The sequence below is a fragment of the Choristoneura fumiferana genome, chromosome 7, assembly GCF_025370935.1.
Source record: "Choristoneura fumiferana chromosome 7, NRCan_CFum_1, whole genome shotgun sequence".
Classification (NCBI taxonomy): Eukaryota; Metazoa; Arthropoda; class Insecta; order Lepidoptera; family Tortricidae; genus Choristoneura; species Choristoneura fumiferana.
The window spans coordinates 3,731,080-3,752,246 of NC_133478.1; the positions used below are offsets into that span (position 1 = coordinate 3,731,080).

Sequence of the window (21,167 nt, forward strand, 5' to 3'; positions counted from 1 at the left end):
TTATTTACTATATTCATTACAGATCGAGTCGGGAAGATAGATAAATATATGTTTTTTTTTTAATAATTTATTTCCAGAACAATACAATATGGTTTGTTAATAATATGACGGCATTACGAGCTTTTCATCATTTTAACTGACATTTCTATTTATCTAACTATTAGCTCTGTGCTCTATAAAGAGCGTGAAGACTTTGTAAGAGGCTAAGTTCAGATGACAATAAGCGCTTAAGGCATACACAACTACATACATTTTATTCAGGCCGTACACATGCAACGAGCATTTTAATATTTCATTGTTATTTTACATTTTTATTTTTGACTTCTGATTATTTAGGATGATGGATGATGTAAATAAGGTATATACTTTAAATATATAAGGAGCTTGCTACTCTATCGTATTGGGTAACTGTAATGATAGATGTAATGTTTATTAGAAATAAAAATAAAAAATAAAAATAAAATTTTCAATGTTTTTTTTCAGTTTTTACTTGCCATTTTAATTGGGCGATCCCCTGACATTATTGTAATTTTAATTTCATTTTAATTTTATGAGAACCTGTTTTGAATTTTAATTGTTTTATTGCTTTTTTATTATTTTATTCAATTTTAACATTTTGTGACATTCAATTGTTTTTCAATTTAATCTTTTGTGTATTCTTGACAATTTCAGTATAAATTCTCGTAACTTTGACATGTACAAACTATGATGTAATTTTATATTGAAAAAAGAAAATAATAATAATAACATTAGTATTATTTTATTTAGTCATCTGAACGTACCCTAAAAGAGATTGTTTTTCCAATTTCCAATAGTTTCGCTATCTGCTACGAGATAAATTAAAACCTCCGCAAAACTAGATGGCGTTGATTGAGCCGCTACCTAAATATTTTGTTTTTTATTCCAGTGCTTCAAATATACTTGGTGATCCTGATATGGAGTTCCATCGTGAAGATGGAGCGAGACGGCACGGTCAAATACACGAGAGAAAGGGAGCCCGTGTAACGCTTAGGTTTACTTTAAATTTATTTTATAAAGAAGCATTTTGATTACCAATTTAACTTGCGGAACGCAGTGCCTTGATATGTCTAGCTCATTAGTACAATGTTCCATGTTTTATCGGTGGTTCTTCAAAATAGGGAGGTATTTTCGTTAGAAGAAGTGTAATCAGCGTAACATCGGCATGGAGAGAGATTTCTGAAGTAATAATACACAAGGGTGCCAAAAACAATCATTTTTTTTACATATCAAGGTAAACCTATATAGTAATTTAACGTGTCTATATAGGACAAGTTGAGAGAAACTTTGCGATAAGACTAACCCCCTGTTTCACCGTCCATGGATTAAATTTATCTGACGGATAAATGTGATGCCGTCTCTGTTTATTTCGTTCGAATAGACGGAGACGGCATCACATTAATGAATGGGTGGTGAAATAGCCCCTTAATCTTCTATTTTGCCTCAAAAAAGTTATTTGTAAGTAATTTTCTTTTTTTTCACTTTTTGGAGAATTCTTCTGACGAAAATGCACAATTTATTATAATGTGATAGCCCTAAGAATTTTTGTGTGAGAGTGTGTGTATGTATTACTGTGAAGACATAGAAGCGTACATATCGTGGGGAGTTTCGCTTCTGATATTGCTACTTTATGAATGACTATAGCAGGCCGTTCAATTCTTTCTGTTGAAGGATAAAGGGCTGTTTTTAAAGGTTTTTGTAGGTACAGTCGAGTTCAAAAACTTGTGAGCAATAATTTGATCAAAAATATCTGAACACGACTCTATTGTTAACGGCGTAGAAGCGTGTTCAGATATTTTTGATCAAATTTTTGCTTACAAGCTTATGAATTCGACTGTACATGGCAACTTTTAACTAACAAAAAGTTGATTATAATGACCCGGATAACTCACGTCTTAAATCGAGTTTAGCTCGACATGTTTCGGGCTAATCCGTAGCCCTTCGTCTTCGGAGCAACGCGACTCAGCGGCTGCTGCAACACGCGCACTGTGCGCCGCCGCTCTGCTCGCGCGACTACCCGACGAAACTGACACCGGCACACAACTACCCGCGTTTTGTTCAAAAACAAAAAGTTGCTTTATAAAAGCTCCATCTGCGGTATTTGGGCATATGAATGACAATTAAACTTTCTCGTTTAAATTAATAATAAGTATTATTCGTTCTTTATAACAAGTATTTTAAATAAGAAAAGGTTTGATTGTTATTAATATATACAAATACGGCGGACACAGCTTTTAAACACTAAATATTTATAGAGTAATCTATAACAAAAGATTCAAGACTTAATTGTAATCTAAACTCTATCATTGTACCTCTTACGATGATAGAGTGCCTGTGCCCAGCATTGAGACGTTCGAGACAAAAGCTACCGTCTTGTCTACAGGCGTTAAATATCACAAACGGAATTTATCACGCTAAAAACATTCGACCGCATTACAGTGGCCGTGCGTGATCACGAGTAGACTTTTTTTTTATAATAAACCCGGCCCGGATCGGTTTATAATAGTCTACTCACGATCACGGCTACTTACTACAATGCGCTCGAAACGTCAAGATTATAACTCGTGTGTTTAGCGTGATAGTCCCGTTTAGGGATTTAAAACTATGAGTGAAAATCACGAAAGTTTTAAGCATTATCTACAGGCTGTTTCTAGTAAGGTGTAATTTAATGGAGACGTACAACGAAGATGTGAATTTGTATTTTACGATTTGTCGATTCTGAGCGCCACTGATCTGCTCCACCTTAATGGAACTGTAGCCTAAGCATCAGAAGATTGCGCTTGTGCCTTAAGGACAGTTAGTTTAAAAAACAAAACAGTAGAACTTTGTAATTAAAATTGTTCAATCATGTGTAAAAAAAATAGAATGTATCGTGACTTATTCAGGAATTGAACAAATTATAGGTACTATAATAATATAATTAAATTTATTTATAGCAGTGAAGAATTATTTTTAATAAAAAGTGCCTATTGTTATTAAATGTAAATAGGTAAGTATATGTATTTTTTGAATATTTTAGTAATTTTGAAGAAAGATAGCAAGACAAGAAATTATTATAGATACTTCAAATATATTGTTTAAGTTTTATGCCAAATAAATTGTTATTCGTAAATAAAACAAATTATGAATGACATAATGTTTTTATTTACAAGAAATCAACTTTTTATCACAATAAAAATCAATTTTATACCCCTTAATACGTTTAAAGATAGTAGACTAATTTCTTAGTTAATACAGGTAAGTTGGCTTTTTTATAACATTGGTCAATATTCAATTGATTACCTGAGGGACGCAGTCATACGTAAGAGCAAGATATAAATACATAGGTGTACTGTCAATGTGTAGACCTGACCCTAAAGTCGTAGTTATGACCAGGGAGCGAAACTTTGATGCCGGTGACCTCATTATGACGCAAATTCACATATAGGGTGTTTTTATAAAATATACAGAACATTATTAAAATAGTGACGTTTGTACTGGCCGGGTCAAGTGTCAATAAAATATCCGTAAACTAAAGAGGCCAATAAGTTGTTAGTGATTATCTTGAAGCTTGACGTCATACGGCTGTCACCGGCATCAAAGTTTCGCTCCCTATGATAAATAACAAAGATACAAAAAACCTCCTGAATCGTCATACAAAAATCGTACTATTCTAGTCAACATATCCTACAATATCATTCATAATGTAGTTCGGTAAAATAAATGCAAATACCAATAATGTCTTATTTACACGAAACCATTTCACGCTGCCTCATTATCTTCCGTCTCATGCGGTCTCGTACCAGATGTCTTTGCTGATGAGACTCTTCAGTCTTTCGTCTCGCTCTTCCTCCAGTTGTTTGTAGTAACTGGCCACTAATACCAACATGTAGGCGCGGAGTACTGAAAAATAATGAAAATAAAGTAAGCTGTGGTAAAGTAATGGTTTGACCAATGAGGGCTATCGCGTATGAATTCGCCACTAGAGGCGCTAGTGTAGCGTGAGGTCTCCGAAATGTCAAATCTCATAGTTTTTGGGTGAGCTACGCGAGTTTATTTATAATTAGAATAATTTTGTGAATATTTTGCAATATCTGAAATTAATTATGGCAAATATGCGTTCCGGGGCAATGAATGTCTGTGTTTTGAGACAGTTTTGTCTTTCGGAAACCTTTGTCCTCCCTTTTTTCCGAACAAAACGGGGACTATGCAACACTGTAGCATGCTCGAAATTTTTATGGTACGGTTTTAAGGTGTACTATTAAATATGATTTTAATCTAAACTTTGTTTTCACGCCCGTAATAACAGACTTTGAAAGCCATACCTAAAAACCTCACGCAACAGTGCGCCATCTAGTGAGACAAAAAACTCTCATTGCCGCTCAAGTATGTATGTAGGTACCTAGTGAAAAAAGTTTTTACACAGGCCAAGTCAAAATCAATCTTATGCCAATGTCATAAAGGCTTTGACATGGAAAAACTTTTCTCACTTTAATTGTAATGACTTTCGGTTAGTGCTCACAACTTCTTTTTTTCTGGTATATCTAATATAGGTACGAATTTACACATGATTATAGCGCATGAGGTCCTGAGTTCGATCTTGCTTGAGGCAGATAATCGTGTATGAATAATACGAATGTTTATTCCCATTCGCTATTTAAAATGTATTTAAGTAGGTATGTTCGTTTGCTTGTTTGTTGAAGGTACCCATAACACAAGCTTTGCCTACTTTGAGACTAGGCCAATTGGTATGGTCATGTAATATTTATTGTCAACGTAACTTACGTAGGCTGAGGAACTCGATGAAGTATATGGGCAGGCTATTGTCGGCAAAGTTGTTGATCATGTTGATGGTGGTGAAGAAGATGAACAGGAGAATATACGCCGTCACCTGCAGAGAGGTCCAGATCACCCACGGACGGATCAGCCGTGGGCGCTCCTGGAAAAACAGAGGCCATTCAAGATTTTCAAACACCGAAAAACGCTCATCTTCCGAAAACTTAAGCAAGCTTCTTTTCATTGTTGTCAGTCGAAAGACTCTACTGCTGATAATGTCCAGCAACTTCCCCAAATGAAAGCAAAAGTTAGTAGTCCTGCACCCCCGAGTAAAACGTAATTATAGGGCTTTTACCAGAGTATCAGTCTACTATGTGGACTATATCTTCACTCATAAACACAATATTATCTTCAAAAGCCGTCAATTCTTCAAGCGATGTGCTCCGGCCACAACCATTTTACTTTGGCAATTATCGGGCTATGTTACTTACTTTGGTTTTTGTGGACGAAAATTTCCAACTGAATAAGTAGGTAATGGTTCGTAAATTTTAGTTTTGTGAACTTACAATGAAAAAAGAAGTCAAAGTCAAAAATATCTTTATTTAAAGACGACTTGATTGATTGTCAAAAAATCTATCACCCAAAGGGCCAAGAATTTTCCAACCCTTGAAGGTCTTCATCCGTGATGTTTAACTGATCACTTACGCAAATCAACCAGTAGCCCGTACGGCATTTAAATAATTGAGCATTTTGAATCATCTAATCAATCATCATTATGTCAGCTGTAGGACGTCCATTGTTCGATATAAGCCTCCTACACAAACTTCCGGTTGCTTCGGTTGAAAGCGGCATATTTATACCGTAAACTCGGTGCTAAATCAATTGCTATTTGGATTGCTAAATTAAAACCCACTTTTAATTATAGGTCTAATAGCCAAAAGTCCTAAGCCAAAAGGCGCTACCTCAAAAAAAACACTTTTGAGTTATTAATACTATTGTTTAGCTTAAAACATTCTGCATCACATGGTGTAAATGACAGAATAGCGATTTTATTGACATAGCGCCTTTCGGCTTAAGAGGGCAGAATAGTCTGTTGTAAAACTTAATCGGTGCTCTAGACTACACTACTGGCTTCTTACCCGGAGTACTCCGACCAACATGATGGCAGTTAGGAAGAACGTGACAGAATGCACAATAGTCACGGTCACCACCAGCCCATATGTCAGCATGAAGGCATAGTCGTCAGGTGTAGTCTTGGTGGGGAGAACGCTGATGGTCGCTAAGCATTGTGCCAGAGCCAAGACTGAGTACAGCTGGAAGCAGAAATCACTTTTTTTTAATGCAATATAGGCTTACGTTGGTTACAGTCATGCCTGATTGATTACTGATGCTGAGACTGAAACTACTGAGGCTACAAACTGTATAGCTAATGCGTGTTAGCCATTTCACAAGCTAAAGCAATCTTGTCGCTACAGTAGGTACCTACTACCGTTTACACATTTTAGCTAGCGGGCGACATGACCATATCAATAAACCATATAATAATATGCGAGAAGTCGCATGGTAACAAATAATTAAAAGCTAAACATACACACAGCAGCAGCAATCGATAAGTGCAGTTAAACTTATCGATATTCCGCATTAGCAAAATTGACTCACATTATTAATCTATTTGATAAGATTAACAACGCTTTTACTAAACGCCTGTTATTTTATATCCGCGAACAGATTAGTAGTGGTGTGGCAACATTTTTGCTGCAAGAAATATAGTAGATTGAGAAAATTTACAATTATAATATTTCCTAAAAATAAATTAAATTTTCATAAAATACGGTGTATTAAATACAATATTATCCTAAGTTTTTAAGTACCGTGTAATAATACTTCAAAGTTAAAGGTCCGTTTCATGGCGTATCTCCCCTACGCAACAGGCGGCCTTATTGTTACAGAGTGATTCCGTCCAGGCAAACTTCACAGAGGATAGAGCAGTGATTCCCAAAGTGGTCCAGGTGGACCCCCAGGGGTCCACGGGAGACTTGCTGGGGGTCTACGTAGGCGTGAACAAAAAATGGGGGTCCATAAGATGTTAATGGGGGTCCACGAAAATTTATCTGCTTTTGATAGTAAAGAGCAAAAATGTAAGCATAGTTTTTATAAGGGCCTACCTACATTGTTTTAAGTACCTACCTAACTAAGCAGATAATATTTTAATAAGGCAAGCGACTGGACAGAACTCAGAAGCGACACAATTTTTATTTTTTGGTGATTTTAAGAATGTGGTAGAAATGTAGCAGCAGGGGGTCCACCAAAACCAGTAAAATTTTGAAAGTGGTCCACGAGAAAAATAAGTTTGGGAACTACTGGGATAGAGGAAGAAGACACATTAAAACAAGGTGATGGAATAATCAACATTAATGATAATAAAGAAGACTCAGGCACAAGACGACAAATAGTGGTTCTTAAATATGATCTTAAAGATAAGCAAGAATTAGTGCGGATTAAATACACAACCGTCTAGTATTACTTTGTGCAACAATATTTGATTTTGACGAAAGAGACGCCATAAAACGCAATATTTATGTAAGTACAGTCACCAGCACCAATATCTGACACAACAAGCGTGCATAAATATCTGATAAGACTCTATTTCTAGGGCCGGAAGGACGTGTCAGGTATTTTTGTGCAGATATGAATGCTGGTGACTGTATCATCGCCTTTTTTTCCTAATTGATAAAGTGGATTAGACGTGGGGCGCCAGCCTTCCTCCAGAAGATGAATAGCAGCATCTTCTTGGCAACCTTACGTTCCATATCAGCTAACCAATGGGAGAGGCCTGTCCAACAGTGGACGTCCTGCTGCTAATATGATGATGATGAAAGTGGATAAAAAACAAAGGTTACAATCACACTTAAATAGTACTTACAATAACTATAAGCGCTGAAAAAATGCTTCCAAACTTGAGGGACAAGCAGCCGAAGCCAGAGTGCCTCGGGATGTTCTCCATCGAAAGTGGGAATTCTGAAAGCATTAAATAGTAGATTGTATAACAAGAGAATAAAACGAACCATTTTACCTGAGGCGTTCATGCCACCCGAGCCGGTACGGCGAGGGCGGATAGACACGTCGAGGGGAAAATGGGTTTAATGCTCGAGTTTTACACTCTGCTTTTCACTTCGATTGCGAGGAAATGAAATAACAACAGAGGAAACATTGTACCTTCTATTTTTCATGCATTGCTAATTTAATTATAAATATATAGTTTTATTTATTTGTTTTGATTTATGTGATTGATTTTTAGTTTTAGACAAATTAAAAATTATTAAAAAATACATTGAAACGTTTTTATTTGTGGCTGTTAACATCTGATTGCCTTTGTCTTAGACGAAAAGTTTACTTTATGCACTAGAGCATAAAAAGTTATTTTATGTCGTCTAGGTCCATAAATACCAACTTTACGACTATGAGAAGTGAAAAATATAATTTGAAACACTTCATCTGAACTGTATAGGAGCTTTCTGCATATTCCACTTTTGGTATGGTATACCTTGGAAGTTCTAAGTTAGAAGTTCGGTATACTACATTACTTCTAGTTACTTGAACTATTTTATTAATTTATACTAATGGTACCTATTATTTATAGTACTGTCAATGGAACTAGTGGGAACACACCTCTACTTCAATACCTACAATGTTCTCGAACACCCAGTGGCAACAGTAAATTGACTTAAATATGCCTCATCCATTTTGTAATTCGTTATATAAACCACTAGTTATATCTCTTTCACACATTACTGCTTTAGTAATACAGCGGCAGGTAAACAAAGAACAATCAATTCGTATATTTTGCTTACCACTTTAATTTGAAGGCGTAAACGCGACAACATAATACAACAACACATCACACACTAACCAAAACTATTCCTTATCGATATAGCAGTTTAACGCGGTTATAAACACGTTACGATCTTGACACGAGAATAACAAAATATACTTACGTTTGTACATTGTGGCACTGAACTAACTATTCTTGAGAGGTTATTTATAAAGTCCTGAGACGTCTTCCTCAGCGTGTAGCCACAGACTGGCTAACTCACCGCATAATCACTACTGATAAAGGTATCACTGATACTTCGGGATTAGCAGAGATAACGGACTTTCAAAGTGATTTGAATAGCTATTAAAATATAAATGAAGTGAAGTAAAATTGAAAGAAATCGGTAAATTGCGCGCGGATTTTCTGGTTGATTGTGGCATTACGCACAAATTAGTTGCCAAGTAGATAATAATATAAATAATTATATATCACTGTACAGTTGACACCAATTGACCTAGTCCCAAAGTAGGCCTGGGTGTCTTTAAGAGGCGGGTGTACAATTTTCTGCAGGGCCGACAACGCACTGGCATCGCGTAAAGCGCTGCGGGTGTCAATGGACAGTGGTGATCACTTAACATCAGGTGACCCACTAGTTCGTTTGTCTGGCCTCTCTAACATAACAAAGTAAAGCTTGTGTTATGGGTACTGACTGGGTAACGCACAGTAGCGGCGTTAGGATAGGGCGACCGCCTAAGGTACTGGAAGTGTTAAAACCGGTACTTGCAACGCATAAAAATCTTAAATAGATGGATACACTCGTAAATACATACATAATAAACACCCAAGACTCGACCAATTTGTATTATTACATACAAATATCTGCTCCGATCGGCAATCGAAACCGGGACCTCAAGATCGTAGTCAGGTTAACCGCTGGGCAATCCGTCGTCGAAAAAAGTTATTGCCGATGGAGCTAAATGTATTCTTGAATGGCAGTCTCGTACCTGAAGAAGCTATGTGTTTAAACCCTCACAAGGAGTCTGCCTGGTGATGATTTGTAATTGCGGTTATTTTATGTTTTAATTGTACTCGTAGTGTCTACTCTTGTTTCCGATATCCTGTCAATCTTTTAAAGGTTAACTAGAAGAGATCCCTTCAAGGGATAAGTTCGCCTATGTACATCTTTTTCTCTTGTTCACTGATATTTTCATGTGTTTTTATGTACAACTAGCAGTTACCCGCGACTCCGCGTACAATTCTGTGCTGTGCAAATTTCCCGGATAAAAACTATCCTACGTCCTTCCTCGGACTCAAACTATCTGTATACAGAATCTCATCTAAATTGGTTCAGCAAGACGTAATGAAGTAACAAACAAACAAACAGACTTACAAAATTTCGCGTTTATAATATTAGTGGGATAAATAGTTTTACAGTGCAAGATCGGAGACCGATGGACACGGGTGGTATACGACCTGTCATTGTGGTGTTCTTTGAGGGAGGCCTACGTCCAGCAGTGGATGTCTTTCGGCTCACCACAATGACCAGTGACTGGCCTCTATCTAACCTAGTAGAAAGTGCAGATGATGCCAAAGATGTCAATCTAAATCCAAATCCAAATCATTTATTCAGTAAATAGGCCGCAATGGGCACTTTTACACGTCATTTTTTAAACTATCAGCGCTTTCGGAAAGACCATCATTGCCAAGAAGAATGCGCCGCAAGAAACTTGGCAGGAAGTCATGTAAGTAATTAACTCGTTAAAGTACCGCCTATTCACTCTAACCTTGAAGACGTAGGATACGTTGAGTGACAAGAAAGTTTTAGAAACTCCATTTAAAATCCAGTCGGCTTGAACACTCTGGGTCCATAGGGTTCTAGTGTACATATAGACTCTTAAATGATTTGCAAAACCGGCTGGTTGACACAACAGACCAAAGAGCCGACAACATCTCTTTCAAAGAATTGGCAAAGCTATTCAACAAGGAATGGCTGCCACTGCGAGTCATTTGGGCACAATGCCATAGAAACTACAAAGTTTTGTAATTCCTAAATATATCTAGTTAGATTAATTTAATTGTAATTGAATACATTTTCATTTTAATTATATTTTTCATAAGATATTATTAAAATTACTTTGACGATTTAGGCCACTAAAGCTCAAACAAGTATTTGTAAGGACTAGGTATCTACTTATTGCAATATGATAACTGTACATTTTTTTTGTGAACCTACATACCTATATAGCCCTATTTGGAAAAAAATACCTCTAGGATGAAATCCTCGTATAAATACTTCTTTTTCCATAAATACCATTACTGTTGTCTCAATAATTGCTATCTGCCTCATTTATCAGCATACAATTTTTTTGTTGACTTATATTACAAACACATTCAGAAATCACATTAAATTAACCCTTAACCTGTTTTTTAGTTAAAGGAATATTTTAGAAACAACTCTGTGTATTATTACTGAGCGGCAAAAAATTTAGCCCTCAAATGTATGCAGAAATAGGTAATTTTGTATGTAGGTGGGACAAATTTTGTATGTAGAGTGGGCCAAATTTTGTATGTAGGGTGGGACAAATTTTGCGCCGCTGTTTTGTTTCTGGTATGATAGTCGACAGACTGCCGAACACAATTAGGTCAAACAATGTGTAGGTACTCATTTTGTCGGAGCGATTAGAAGAGATAACGACGTGTTTTGAGTTCAGCGTTGACTTTAGCATTGAACTGATGCAAGGGTTTCGTAAGAAATAACTATATGTATAAAGACTACAAAGTTACCTAGTTATTAAAGACTGTGCGGCAATTAGGATCGGAATTGATTAGTATATCTTACCCGGAATATTCAATTCAGAGCTCAAGAAAGTGTACATCCCAGCAAAGAAGGGTTTTTTTTTTCATGTTCCCCATACTTAACCATCTTACATAACCAGCGCCACTGAATAGATAATAGCAAACTGGACAGGGGCCAAACTTTTCCTACTTCAAAGAGATTTCAGTAATGTAATTGGTCACTTTTACTGACAATTTAGGTTCCGGAAAATTGAGTATGATGACGCGAATCGAGGAGGAATGTTAGGTGCAATTGCGACCAGCGAAGCCGGCTGCTTATTTAGTTCCTCCAGTCAGAAAGTTGACTTTAATTGTAGTTTAAATACATGCATACATTTATTCGTTATATTTAACGAAGTCACCTGTAACGTGATTGTTATAACAAAAAACAAATACCTAGTAGGTATTTTAAAGCTTAATTCAATCCATATCCATACTTACTAATATTATAAATGCGAAAGTGTGTGCGTTTGTCCGTCTTTCACGTCGAAACGGAGCAACGGATCGACGTGATTTTTGGCATAGAGATAGTTTATGGGCCAGAGAGTGACATAGGCTACTTTTTATCCCTGAAAAATGCACAATTCTCGAGAGAACAGCGCGCGATAACCGAATTACACGCGGGCGAAGCCGCGAGCAAAAGCTATTTTAGAATAAAATCAAGCAAAAGCTAGCAAAAGAACTAATAATTTCGTTTTTAAGAGCTCGAAAACAAAGTAACGACTTTATGCCACTGAGAATTCGGTCAAAACTTGAATTCCTTAAATATCTAAGTATTAATACTTTTTTTCGTCTATGATATGAACTGCACTTATTTGTCATTAGTTAGTCACTTTTTGGATTGATCTGGCGATATATTTTTTCCTCTGCATAGTAGAAATAATTTGCAACGGCTCAAAAGATTGAATGGACATGATACATGTAATTAAGTATATATATGTAGTAAATAATACTTGTAGATAAGCATTATTACACATCTATCACGTTCACAGATATTATAAAGAAACTGATAAAGAGAAATTGAAGCAAATCATTGTGAAATAAAAAATGATCTTGAAACGTACATATTTTATTAACTCAGTACAGTATTAAAGCTATTTTTAAATAGGACTAACCTAACGTCTAAACCAATACAGAAGCATCATTATAAAGATTCATTGTTGTAAAGAGTAGATACAGTTATAGTAGCACGTAAACACAATAGATTGCTCTGTCAAGTCAGCAGTCAAGTGGCGTAATCTGAACGTGTTCATTCGACAACCCGGAATGTGACAGAAGCGTGAGGATGGGTTCACATTTGTATAATTTTAGCAGTAGGACGTCCACTATCCACCTCCAGTTGCTTCTGTTGGAAGCGGGCTGCATCCACCGTGAGCCTGCTGCTTTAACCAGGTCATCCGCCCATATCGTTGGTGAACGTCCTACGCTATGCCTACAGATTCGAAAACTTTTCGACCCCAATGACCAAGCTGTTCTCCCCGCTTTGTAGTATGCCTATGCCAGCCTAGTGACACGACTATTCCTACATTGGAATCAAATCATTAAGGCCATATTGCCTTAATAAAAAATAAAATATAAGTACCTAACCTAACCAACAAAAAGTTGGAAACCCCGACTTTGTCTCTTCAAAGTTCAATATCTCAAAAACGGCTAAACGGATTTTGATGAAACATGTCTAAGAACCGTCGCTGGAAAACCTGATTTCAAATAAAAAAACCGCATTCAAATCGGTCCACTCGTTTAAGAGCTACGGTGCCATAGACAGACACACATAGCGGTCAAACTTACAACACTTTTCGGGGCCAAAAATAACCTTGCATAAAAATAGCCTTATATATTTTAAGCCATACAATTGAGTGGTAGGTATAGGGATTTATTGATCACTTTACTCGTACAGTACATTTGCCAACTTGTTATCACTAATGTCACAATTTTTATTGCGCCACGCCACTGGTGTCTACTTATTTAATATCTAACTTTAAGGAAATTCATAACAAAACAATGAGTCAAAACAAACAGCTCACTATACACTAGGTTATTTGGTTTACATAGGTATATCCTTTCTTATCAGAATTATCTCACGTGTGGACATTATTATCTTAACAGTTCGACAAGGTCAACAAGTACATATTATATACCTATCTCTTGTTTACTGGAATGTTCTTTCAATGTCCATGCGTTCTTTTCTATTATCCTATCCTATCCATTATAAATAAAACAAGTGACTTATATAGACATTAATTCTTAAAATACCTTAAGTAACTTGCCCTAATGGTTTGACCTATGGCATCTCGAGCAGAGGATCGTGGATTCAATCTCGGGTTCGCATCTCTGAGTTTTTGTTATATATTGCTGTTACAATAGGAATGACGACTGGGTTAAAAATATATCATTCTATTTAGTCCGACAGTTAGATTATGGAAAAATATGGGACACGTATTTTTTGGTTTATCAAATTATTAAAAATCGACAAAGGTATAGACTATAGATCATCAAACTTCCGGAGTGGGGGCTTGTGACGTCACTATTAGGTAAAAATCGTACCATATAGTGACTTCACTCGAAACTTCTAAGCACTGTGTCCTCGTCATTTTTTGTTTGTCAAACAAAAGAAAAAATACGTGTACAATATTTTTTAAGTATCTTACTGACGGACTAAACAGTTTTTTTTAGTCGTCGAGCCTATTGCTCCACCCAGACTTGGTATAAAATAAATACCTACCTTTAAATTAGGTACCTATTTAGGACAATGTTCATCAGACTTCTTAATAACCCGCCTTAAAATACATACTCTTCATCAGTCACTAAATATCTTTTGAACTAATACGGATGAACAATAGAATGTCCATGCGCTTCCAACACCTGACCCCGCACTCCAATTGGAGCAACTCCCGACGCCAAAGATGCCACAGGCTGAACGACCGGTTGTGCAATTTGATTCAAAGCTACCGGAACTGGCTGAGGAACCCTTACAGGAACTGCTGAAGGTATCCCAACTAAATATGGCTGCGGGACAGGATACCCTACGCCTTGCGTAATAGTTACCGGCACAGGGTGAGCCACGGGGTATGGAAAAGGCCTGTCAATGGGCACAGCTACAGGTCTAGGTATTATATGGGCTACTGGGTGAGGTACTACCACTGGTACCGGTCTTGGTTGATCAACCGGTACTCCATAGTGGACTGGGTATGGCACTGGGCGGGGAATAGCTATTGGTACTGGCTGGGGAACAGGTATGGCTACTCGGTTGTGTAGTTCTGTGACCGAGTGGCGCGTCGGCAAGTTGGCTGGCACGGCCAAAGAATTGACTATGTTGCGTTTGGTTTGCTCGGCGCTTCTTGAAGAGCTTACGCTCAGAAACAGGAGTATCTGAAAAGAAATTACAACGTTAGCTAAGCTGTCTCTTCTAAGCTGCTACACTCTTGACAGAGTGGTCTTTGTCGTTGGATGAGTAGTGAACCTTCATGACAACTTTCTTGGGAAAATAATGTGGTGATTTCCCATTGCCTAAAATTTTACTAATTATGTGAAATAAACACAGATAGCTCACGTGTTAAATCGAGTTTAGATCGACATGTTTCGGGATACGTATCTGAGTTTATTTCACTAAACATAAATGATTGTGTGGGTTTATGGATGCAGATAGCTAAATACGCACGCAAAATGTCAAAATCTCAAATAATTTATTGAATCAAGCGTTACTTTGCGGAGGTCCATATCAATGAATGCTCACTTGTAATGACTGCAGTAAAGTATATGTTGGTCAGACAGGTCGCAGTTTTAATACTAGGTTTAAAGAGCATGTTTCGGCATATAGGAATGAGCATCCTGATAAGTCAAATTTTGCCAAACATTTGTTGGAACTAAATCATTCTTTATCGGACTCAGATTCGTATGAAGTGTTACATTATTGTGGCAAGGGGTTTCGTCTGGATGTTTTAGAATGCATGGAGATAATTAGATACAACAGTATGGGGTCTATTATTAATGAGCAGGTAAATTTAGTTCATCTCCCTTGCTACGGCTTGGATCTAATATCAGCAATGGTAGTTAATAAAACATGCCTGACAGTAAATAAATAAAAATCAAGGTAGTTTTGAAGGACGGTTAAAAAAAAATAATTAATAATTTGTGGGTAGTTTTGTTTTGTTTCATAAAACGTATGTGGGTACTTGGGAGTTACAGTGACAAGTTAAAACGGTGGTTGTGGTTCGTTAGTCTAACAACTGGTAGCATGGTGTACGGTTGTGTCACTCTGAAGATGAGCTCTGGTTGAGTTCGAAACGCGTCAGTGTAGTGTGGTGGTGGTGATGGATGGGTTTGTGTGATTTGTGTGTGTTCTTACAGTGTGGAGGTGGAGGAACTGCATGAACACGCATATTTTGCATAAGCTTAGCTATTCGTAAGGTCGCGGGTGAGCAAGGAAATTATTTTAGTTCATTAAAATCTCAAATGGGTTATTATTTCGAGAGTTCAATTGTGTTCAGACTCAAATTTTCAGTTATAAAATTAGAAATATATCGTTTATTGTTTTAAGTTGCTTAGGATATTATCACTGAAACTTGTGGTAAATACATTTTATTCTATTTTATCTTTTTTCCACAATAACTTAAATTTTCTGCACAAAAGTCAGTTACGTGGTCAGGTTCGGATTATCCCTGATTACTTTGTAGTATTGTAAAAAATACAAGGTATAGAAAAACTTGCTGTTTAAAACATGGATTGAATGTTCATAATATGATATACCATGCATGCAAACATAAAAAAATTAGGACATTGATAAGACTATTTTTTTCTACATTTCCCGTTGTTCCAAAATACACCATCATTTTCGTAGCCACACTTATTAAGTAATTTTTAAACAAAAAAAAGAGGTCAAACCTCCTGTAAATCCTTTTTTAACTATAAGCAACTTTGAAAATAAGACTGCTTCAATATAACGTATAATGTTTATCGCAAGTCATAATTATTTATCTATAATTAATGTAATAAAGGTTCAGTTAGATTTGCGTCAAAGATCGAGCGTCATTTTCGTTACGGTTGCGACTTGGTAAGTATTGGGTAAATAAATATAATGTTTTACTGGTGCTGTGTCATTTGCAGTTAAGTTATTCAATATTGATTTCATTTGCTTCAAATCTATAGGATATTTACTGCAGAGCCGCGAAAGTAAGAGCTTTTCAATTTCGTGGTCATCATTTTCGTGGTCCTATGGGCCACGAAACTGATTAAAGACCACGAAAAAGATGATTTTCCCTACAAGTAGAAAAAAATACAGAACAATTTTATAGAATTTTGTGCTTTTTACAGTGTAATCGTTTATGCCGTTATTGATTTAATTGATTTAAACGAAGAATGGTTGACCGTCAACAACATTTGCTCCAGGTGTGGTTATAGGAATTATGACCAGTGCGACGCCAATTTTGTTAACTGGCGAGAGGTTCAAGAATTATTTTGCCCTGAATGTACGTGTGAAATGTATATATCTAAATATTAAAAGAAAACTTCGTCATTTAGAGGAGCATTTTGTTGTGTTGTTTCGTTGTAAAATAATTTCGTTCTGGTTTACTGTAGACCTGCACGGGGGAAGGTATTGAAAACTGTTTTGGTTTGTGAGTTGAAGTTATTAATCTTACTTTAATTAAGTAATTTCTAGATAGTATTTAAAAGGTTACAAAAATGACAATTTGAAGTCGTCATTTTCGTGGTCAAGTTTTAATTTTTTTTTATATAGATATCGATTGTCTATTTCTGTTGATACCTGATTAATTAAATAATGCTTATTCGTTTTCTCATTATGATCGGATTTTCATTCAAATATTACAATTATAAGATTTTAAAATAAACAAAATGTTCTTTTTCGTGGTCTCGATGCTCATTTTCGTTAAGTACCGTTAAAATTGGATTTTTGCTTTTTTTAACCAAAATAAACTTTATCGATCTCTTATAATATAAAGCATCTTATCGGTACATATCCTTATGTTCAAAATAAAACAGACCACATCAAAATGTGTGTTTTATTTCTGTAACATTTATCTTACACCTCAAATAATTACCCAAATGCTAAATGTAGCGATGCAAATTTTCAAGTAATTCAGTAATGGTTCTCCCACATTGGCTGTTATAAGTGTTATATAACGTTATAAAACATTTTTTATAACAAATTCTAACAAATGTCATGATTGTTATCATGTTATATAACTTTTAAAATGTTATACCTATTAAGATTGGTTTTTTGGAATCTTTTGTATTTTTTATTTCAATTCCAAATTTTTACTTTTACGGTCATCCCGTAAAACCGAAATTGAAAATACAAACTGAAATATAGATGCACAGAAAAACAGAAAAATAAGACCATCACTGGGAATCGAACCCAGGTCCTCGGTAATCCGTACCGCGTGCTATACCGCTACACCACTGATGGTACCTATAACATGATAACATTATGGAATATAATACATATATGGTGTTATTTTACATTTTTATACCAATGTGGGAGCGTTTTAAACATCTAACAAGTTGTAACAAACGTTATAAAGTGTTAGACAATGTTATCGTGTTTTATAACGTAACATAACACTTATAACAGCAAATGCGGGAGCACCATAAAATTTCAGAATTTCAATTTAACTGCAAAGATCCAACGGTCACGTGTGTGAACCCGCGGGTAGTAAATATATTTAAAAAAATTAAAAATAAAAAGTCTATAGGTTGAATACTGTCAATTAATTTAAAGTTCAACAGTCGGGACCCATTCGAAATCGTGACCTGCTCAAAATTACCCAGTAATAGGTCATGTAGGTCAAATTCTAACAAACAAACCCGTTAGTTTACTATTGTTTCAAACAGAAATTCAATAATACTTACACAACATATTCGCGACATTTTCCTTCAATGTTGTAACCAAGTGTTGCAGGTGAAGCGAGGAAAGAAAGTGCCCCGGAGTGGGAAAGCAGGGTATTTATAATGTCAAGTATACCCGTATAAGTAGGCGATGTACGGAACCCGGCACACGCCCTGCAAGAAAGCTGCTCCATATGGATGGAAGCTGGTAAACCCCCCTTTAAAGACTTAGAAATGATTTAAAAAAAGCTGCTGCCCGCGAATCCGTCCGCGTAGTATTCGTTTATCGCTATCCCGCGGGAACTATGCAATTTTCCGGGATAAAAACTAGCCTATGTTCTTTCCCGGGACTAATCAGTTCAGCGATTTAGACGTGAATGAGTAACAAACATCCAAACATCTTCACAAACTTTCACATTTATAATATTAGAGGGATTTCTTACATTGCTAAGGATTTTTCTGGAATGTTGTATTGTATTGTAAAATCTTGAAAAATATTCATTGGGGTGTTCAGTCAAATTAATCCAACCACTGTTAAAATGAAAATATTAATGTGGAAAAACTGTATTTAAAAAAAAATACACGATGACGACACCATCAATGCAACTTCATTGACTTCGAGATTCTTGCTGTAACATGGTGGCTATAGTAATCGTATAAATCAAAAAATCTCATGTTGGTTTACTTAAGAAACCTGCAAAATTTAACAGAAATTTTATTTTAAGATATACAGTGTACCTAAACACAGTGAACAATTCCCAAAAATACATTACGCATTCCGTAATTTATGTATACATGCAATTTTTTCTATCTCTCTATGTAGAGACAAAGATACTAAGGAAGCTAAGAGCATTTGCCACTTCAGGAATTACATGCGGACATTTCTATCTCATGTGACTATGGGAATATGCCAATCCGTTATTTCCAAGAACGAACTAAGTTATGTACCTATTTAATTTACATATCCGACTCTATTTTAACCAATCACACACTCACACACTAGAATTAGAAACGCCAAAGTGAAAGTATCTTTATTAAATTTAAGCTATAACAAGCACTTAATGAACGTCAAAAAAATCTACCACCGGTTCAGAAAAACCTCTTTTAAGAAGTCAACAATCAGAATTATCAGCTCTATATATTTACTACCAATAACGCGTCAGCCTCACATGTTAGCTATTTTAGGTATAAACTGGGCGATCTAGACTGTGCGCAGACGTAATAGGCTTACGCAAGGGTGATTATCAAATTGTTTTAGCTAAACCGCTCCGAGCTAGGACTTACGACTTCCTTTAATGCTCTTTCGGTATTTTGCAGATAATGGTGATGAGATTTGATGAAATGGTGATTATTTATGATTTACTAGTGGTTATCCGCGATGTTATAAATCGGTTTAAAAATATATACTTTCTTCGTGGAGTTTCTTGCAAAATTCTTCTCAATGAGTTTTTTCGGAATCGGTGATAGATCTTTTGACAGGCATAAATGCTTTTATAGCCTATAATTCGTCTTTATAGCATTAGTTTAGGTACGTGTCTTTTTATTGAAAAACACTTTTGAAAAATAAGTCACAGCAAATAGTAAAAATTAGCAAAGACAATACGAGTATGATCATTTACGAGTACATGCTATTGGTATCATAAGTAATAATTACTGTTTTTATAAAAACATTTTTCAATAAAAAGACTCGTCAAGATTGTTTACCCTTTTTCTGATGCTAAAAAAAACGAAGTATAAATTGAATCATCATCATTTCAGCCGTAGGACGTCCACTGTTGGGCATAGGCCTCCCCCATAGATCTCCAGTTGCGTCGGTTGGCAGCGGCCTGCATCCACCGTGAGCCCGCGGCTTTAACCAGGTCATCCGTCCATCTCGTAGGTGGACGTCCTACGCCGCGCTTGCCGATCCGCGGTCTCCACTCGAGAACTTTTCGGCCCCAACGGCCATCTATTCTCCGTGCTACATGGCCTGCCCTTTGCCACTTCAACGAACTAATTCGCTGATAAAAAAATAAAGATATTTATTTTAACTTTGACATTTATGCACGCGGAAATCGTTAGATCGCGTAGTTAAATGAATGATAATTCCCAAATTTTTACCTACGCTATTTTCATATGGAAAGTCTTTAACCAATGTGTGTTGCCAGTGATGACATATGGATCCGAGACGTGGTGCTTTACTTTAGGCCTTATAAATAGGCTCAGAGTTGCTCAGCGAGCTATGGAGAGAGCTATGCTTGGGGTATCTACGGGACCGAATCAGAAATGAGGAGATACGTAGAAGAACAAGGGTCACTGACATAGCCAAGGCCATAGGCAAGCGCAGCGTAGGACGTCCACCAACAAGATGGACGTATGACCTGGTTAAAGCCGCGGGTTCACGGTGGATGCAGGCCGCTGCCAACCGAAGCAACTGGAGGTCTGTGGGGGAGGCCTCTGTCCAACAGTGGACGTCCTACGGCTGAGATGATGATGATGATGATTTTTATCCAGATATTCCTACGGGAACGGGATTTTTTTTTACTTTCAACCGATAGGTTTAGAGACATGTAGCACAATTCTTTTATGTGAAACGATAATGAAATCCACCATGTAATTGCTTGCTATGTGTTGGTGTGCAATAAAGAGTTATTGTATTGTATTGTGTAAGTGGCGAGTTGTCACGTTCATTGTGGCATTCTAAGGCGGAGGCTTCTGTTCAGCAGTGGACGTCTTCTGGCTGATAATGATGATGATGAATATTTGGGGATGCGCACGGGAATTTGGTAAAATTATGAAATTTCTATTCAACTGTTCGATCTAATGGTATACGCGTGCGAAGCCACGGTCAAACTCTAGTATATTATAATAACTAATAAGGTTTTGTTACTAAACCAACGTGCTTTGCGTAAGTAGGCAACGC

The 21,167-nt window shown here is 36.4% G+C and overlaps 2 protein-coding genes across 5 annotated transcripts in view; one reads left to right on the forward strand and one right to left on the reverse strand.

The window, feature by feature from the left end:
- Window positions 1-1,359, forward strand: part of LOC141429549 (uncharacterized) — a 36,447-nt gene extending 35,088 nt beyond the window's left edge. The window contains exon 5 of the mRNA XM_074089899.1: window positions 908-1,359. Coding sequence (XP_073946000.1) covers window positions 908-1,005 — 98 coding nt within the window. The 3' untranslated portion in view covers window positions 1,006-1,359. The remainder of the gene's footprint in view (window positions 1-907) is intronic.
- A 121-nt stretch (window positions 1,360-1,480) lies between these two features.
- The window catches only part of LOC141429548 (uncharacterized), a 35,533-nt gene continuing 15,846 nt past the window's right edge, over window positions 1,481-21,167 (reverse strand). The window contains exons 1-5 of one of the 4 annotated variants that reach the window (XM_074089896.1): window positions 8,769-8,923; window positions 7,697-7,791; window positions 5,913-6,086; window positions 4,783-4,936; window positions 1,481-3,900 (exon numbers count right to left, since the gene is read on the reverse strand). In XM_074089896.1, the coding sequence (XP_073945997.1) occupies window positions 3,785-3,900; window positions 4,783-4,936; window positions 5,913-6,086; window positions 7,697-7,791; window positions 8,769-8,778 (549 nt within the window). In that variant the 5' untranslated portion in view covers window positions 8,779-8,923 and the 3' untranslated portion in view covers window positions 1,481-3,784. Of the gene's footprint in view, window positions 3,901-4,782; window positions 4,937-5,912; window positions 6,087-7,696; window positions 7,802-8,624; window positions 8,727-8,768; window positions 8,924-21,167 lie in introns of those variants that run through there. The other 3 variants (XM_074089898.1, XM_074089897.1, XM_074089895.1) reach the window with 3 other exon arrangements.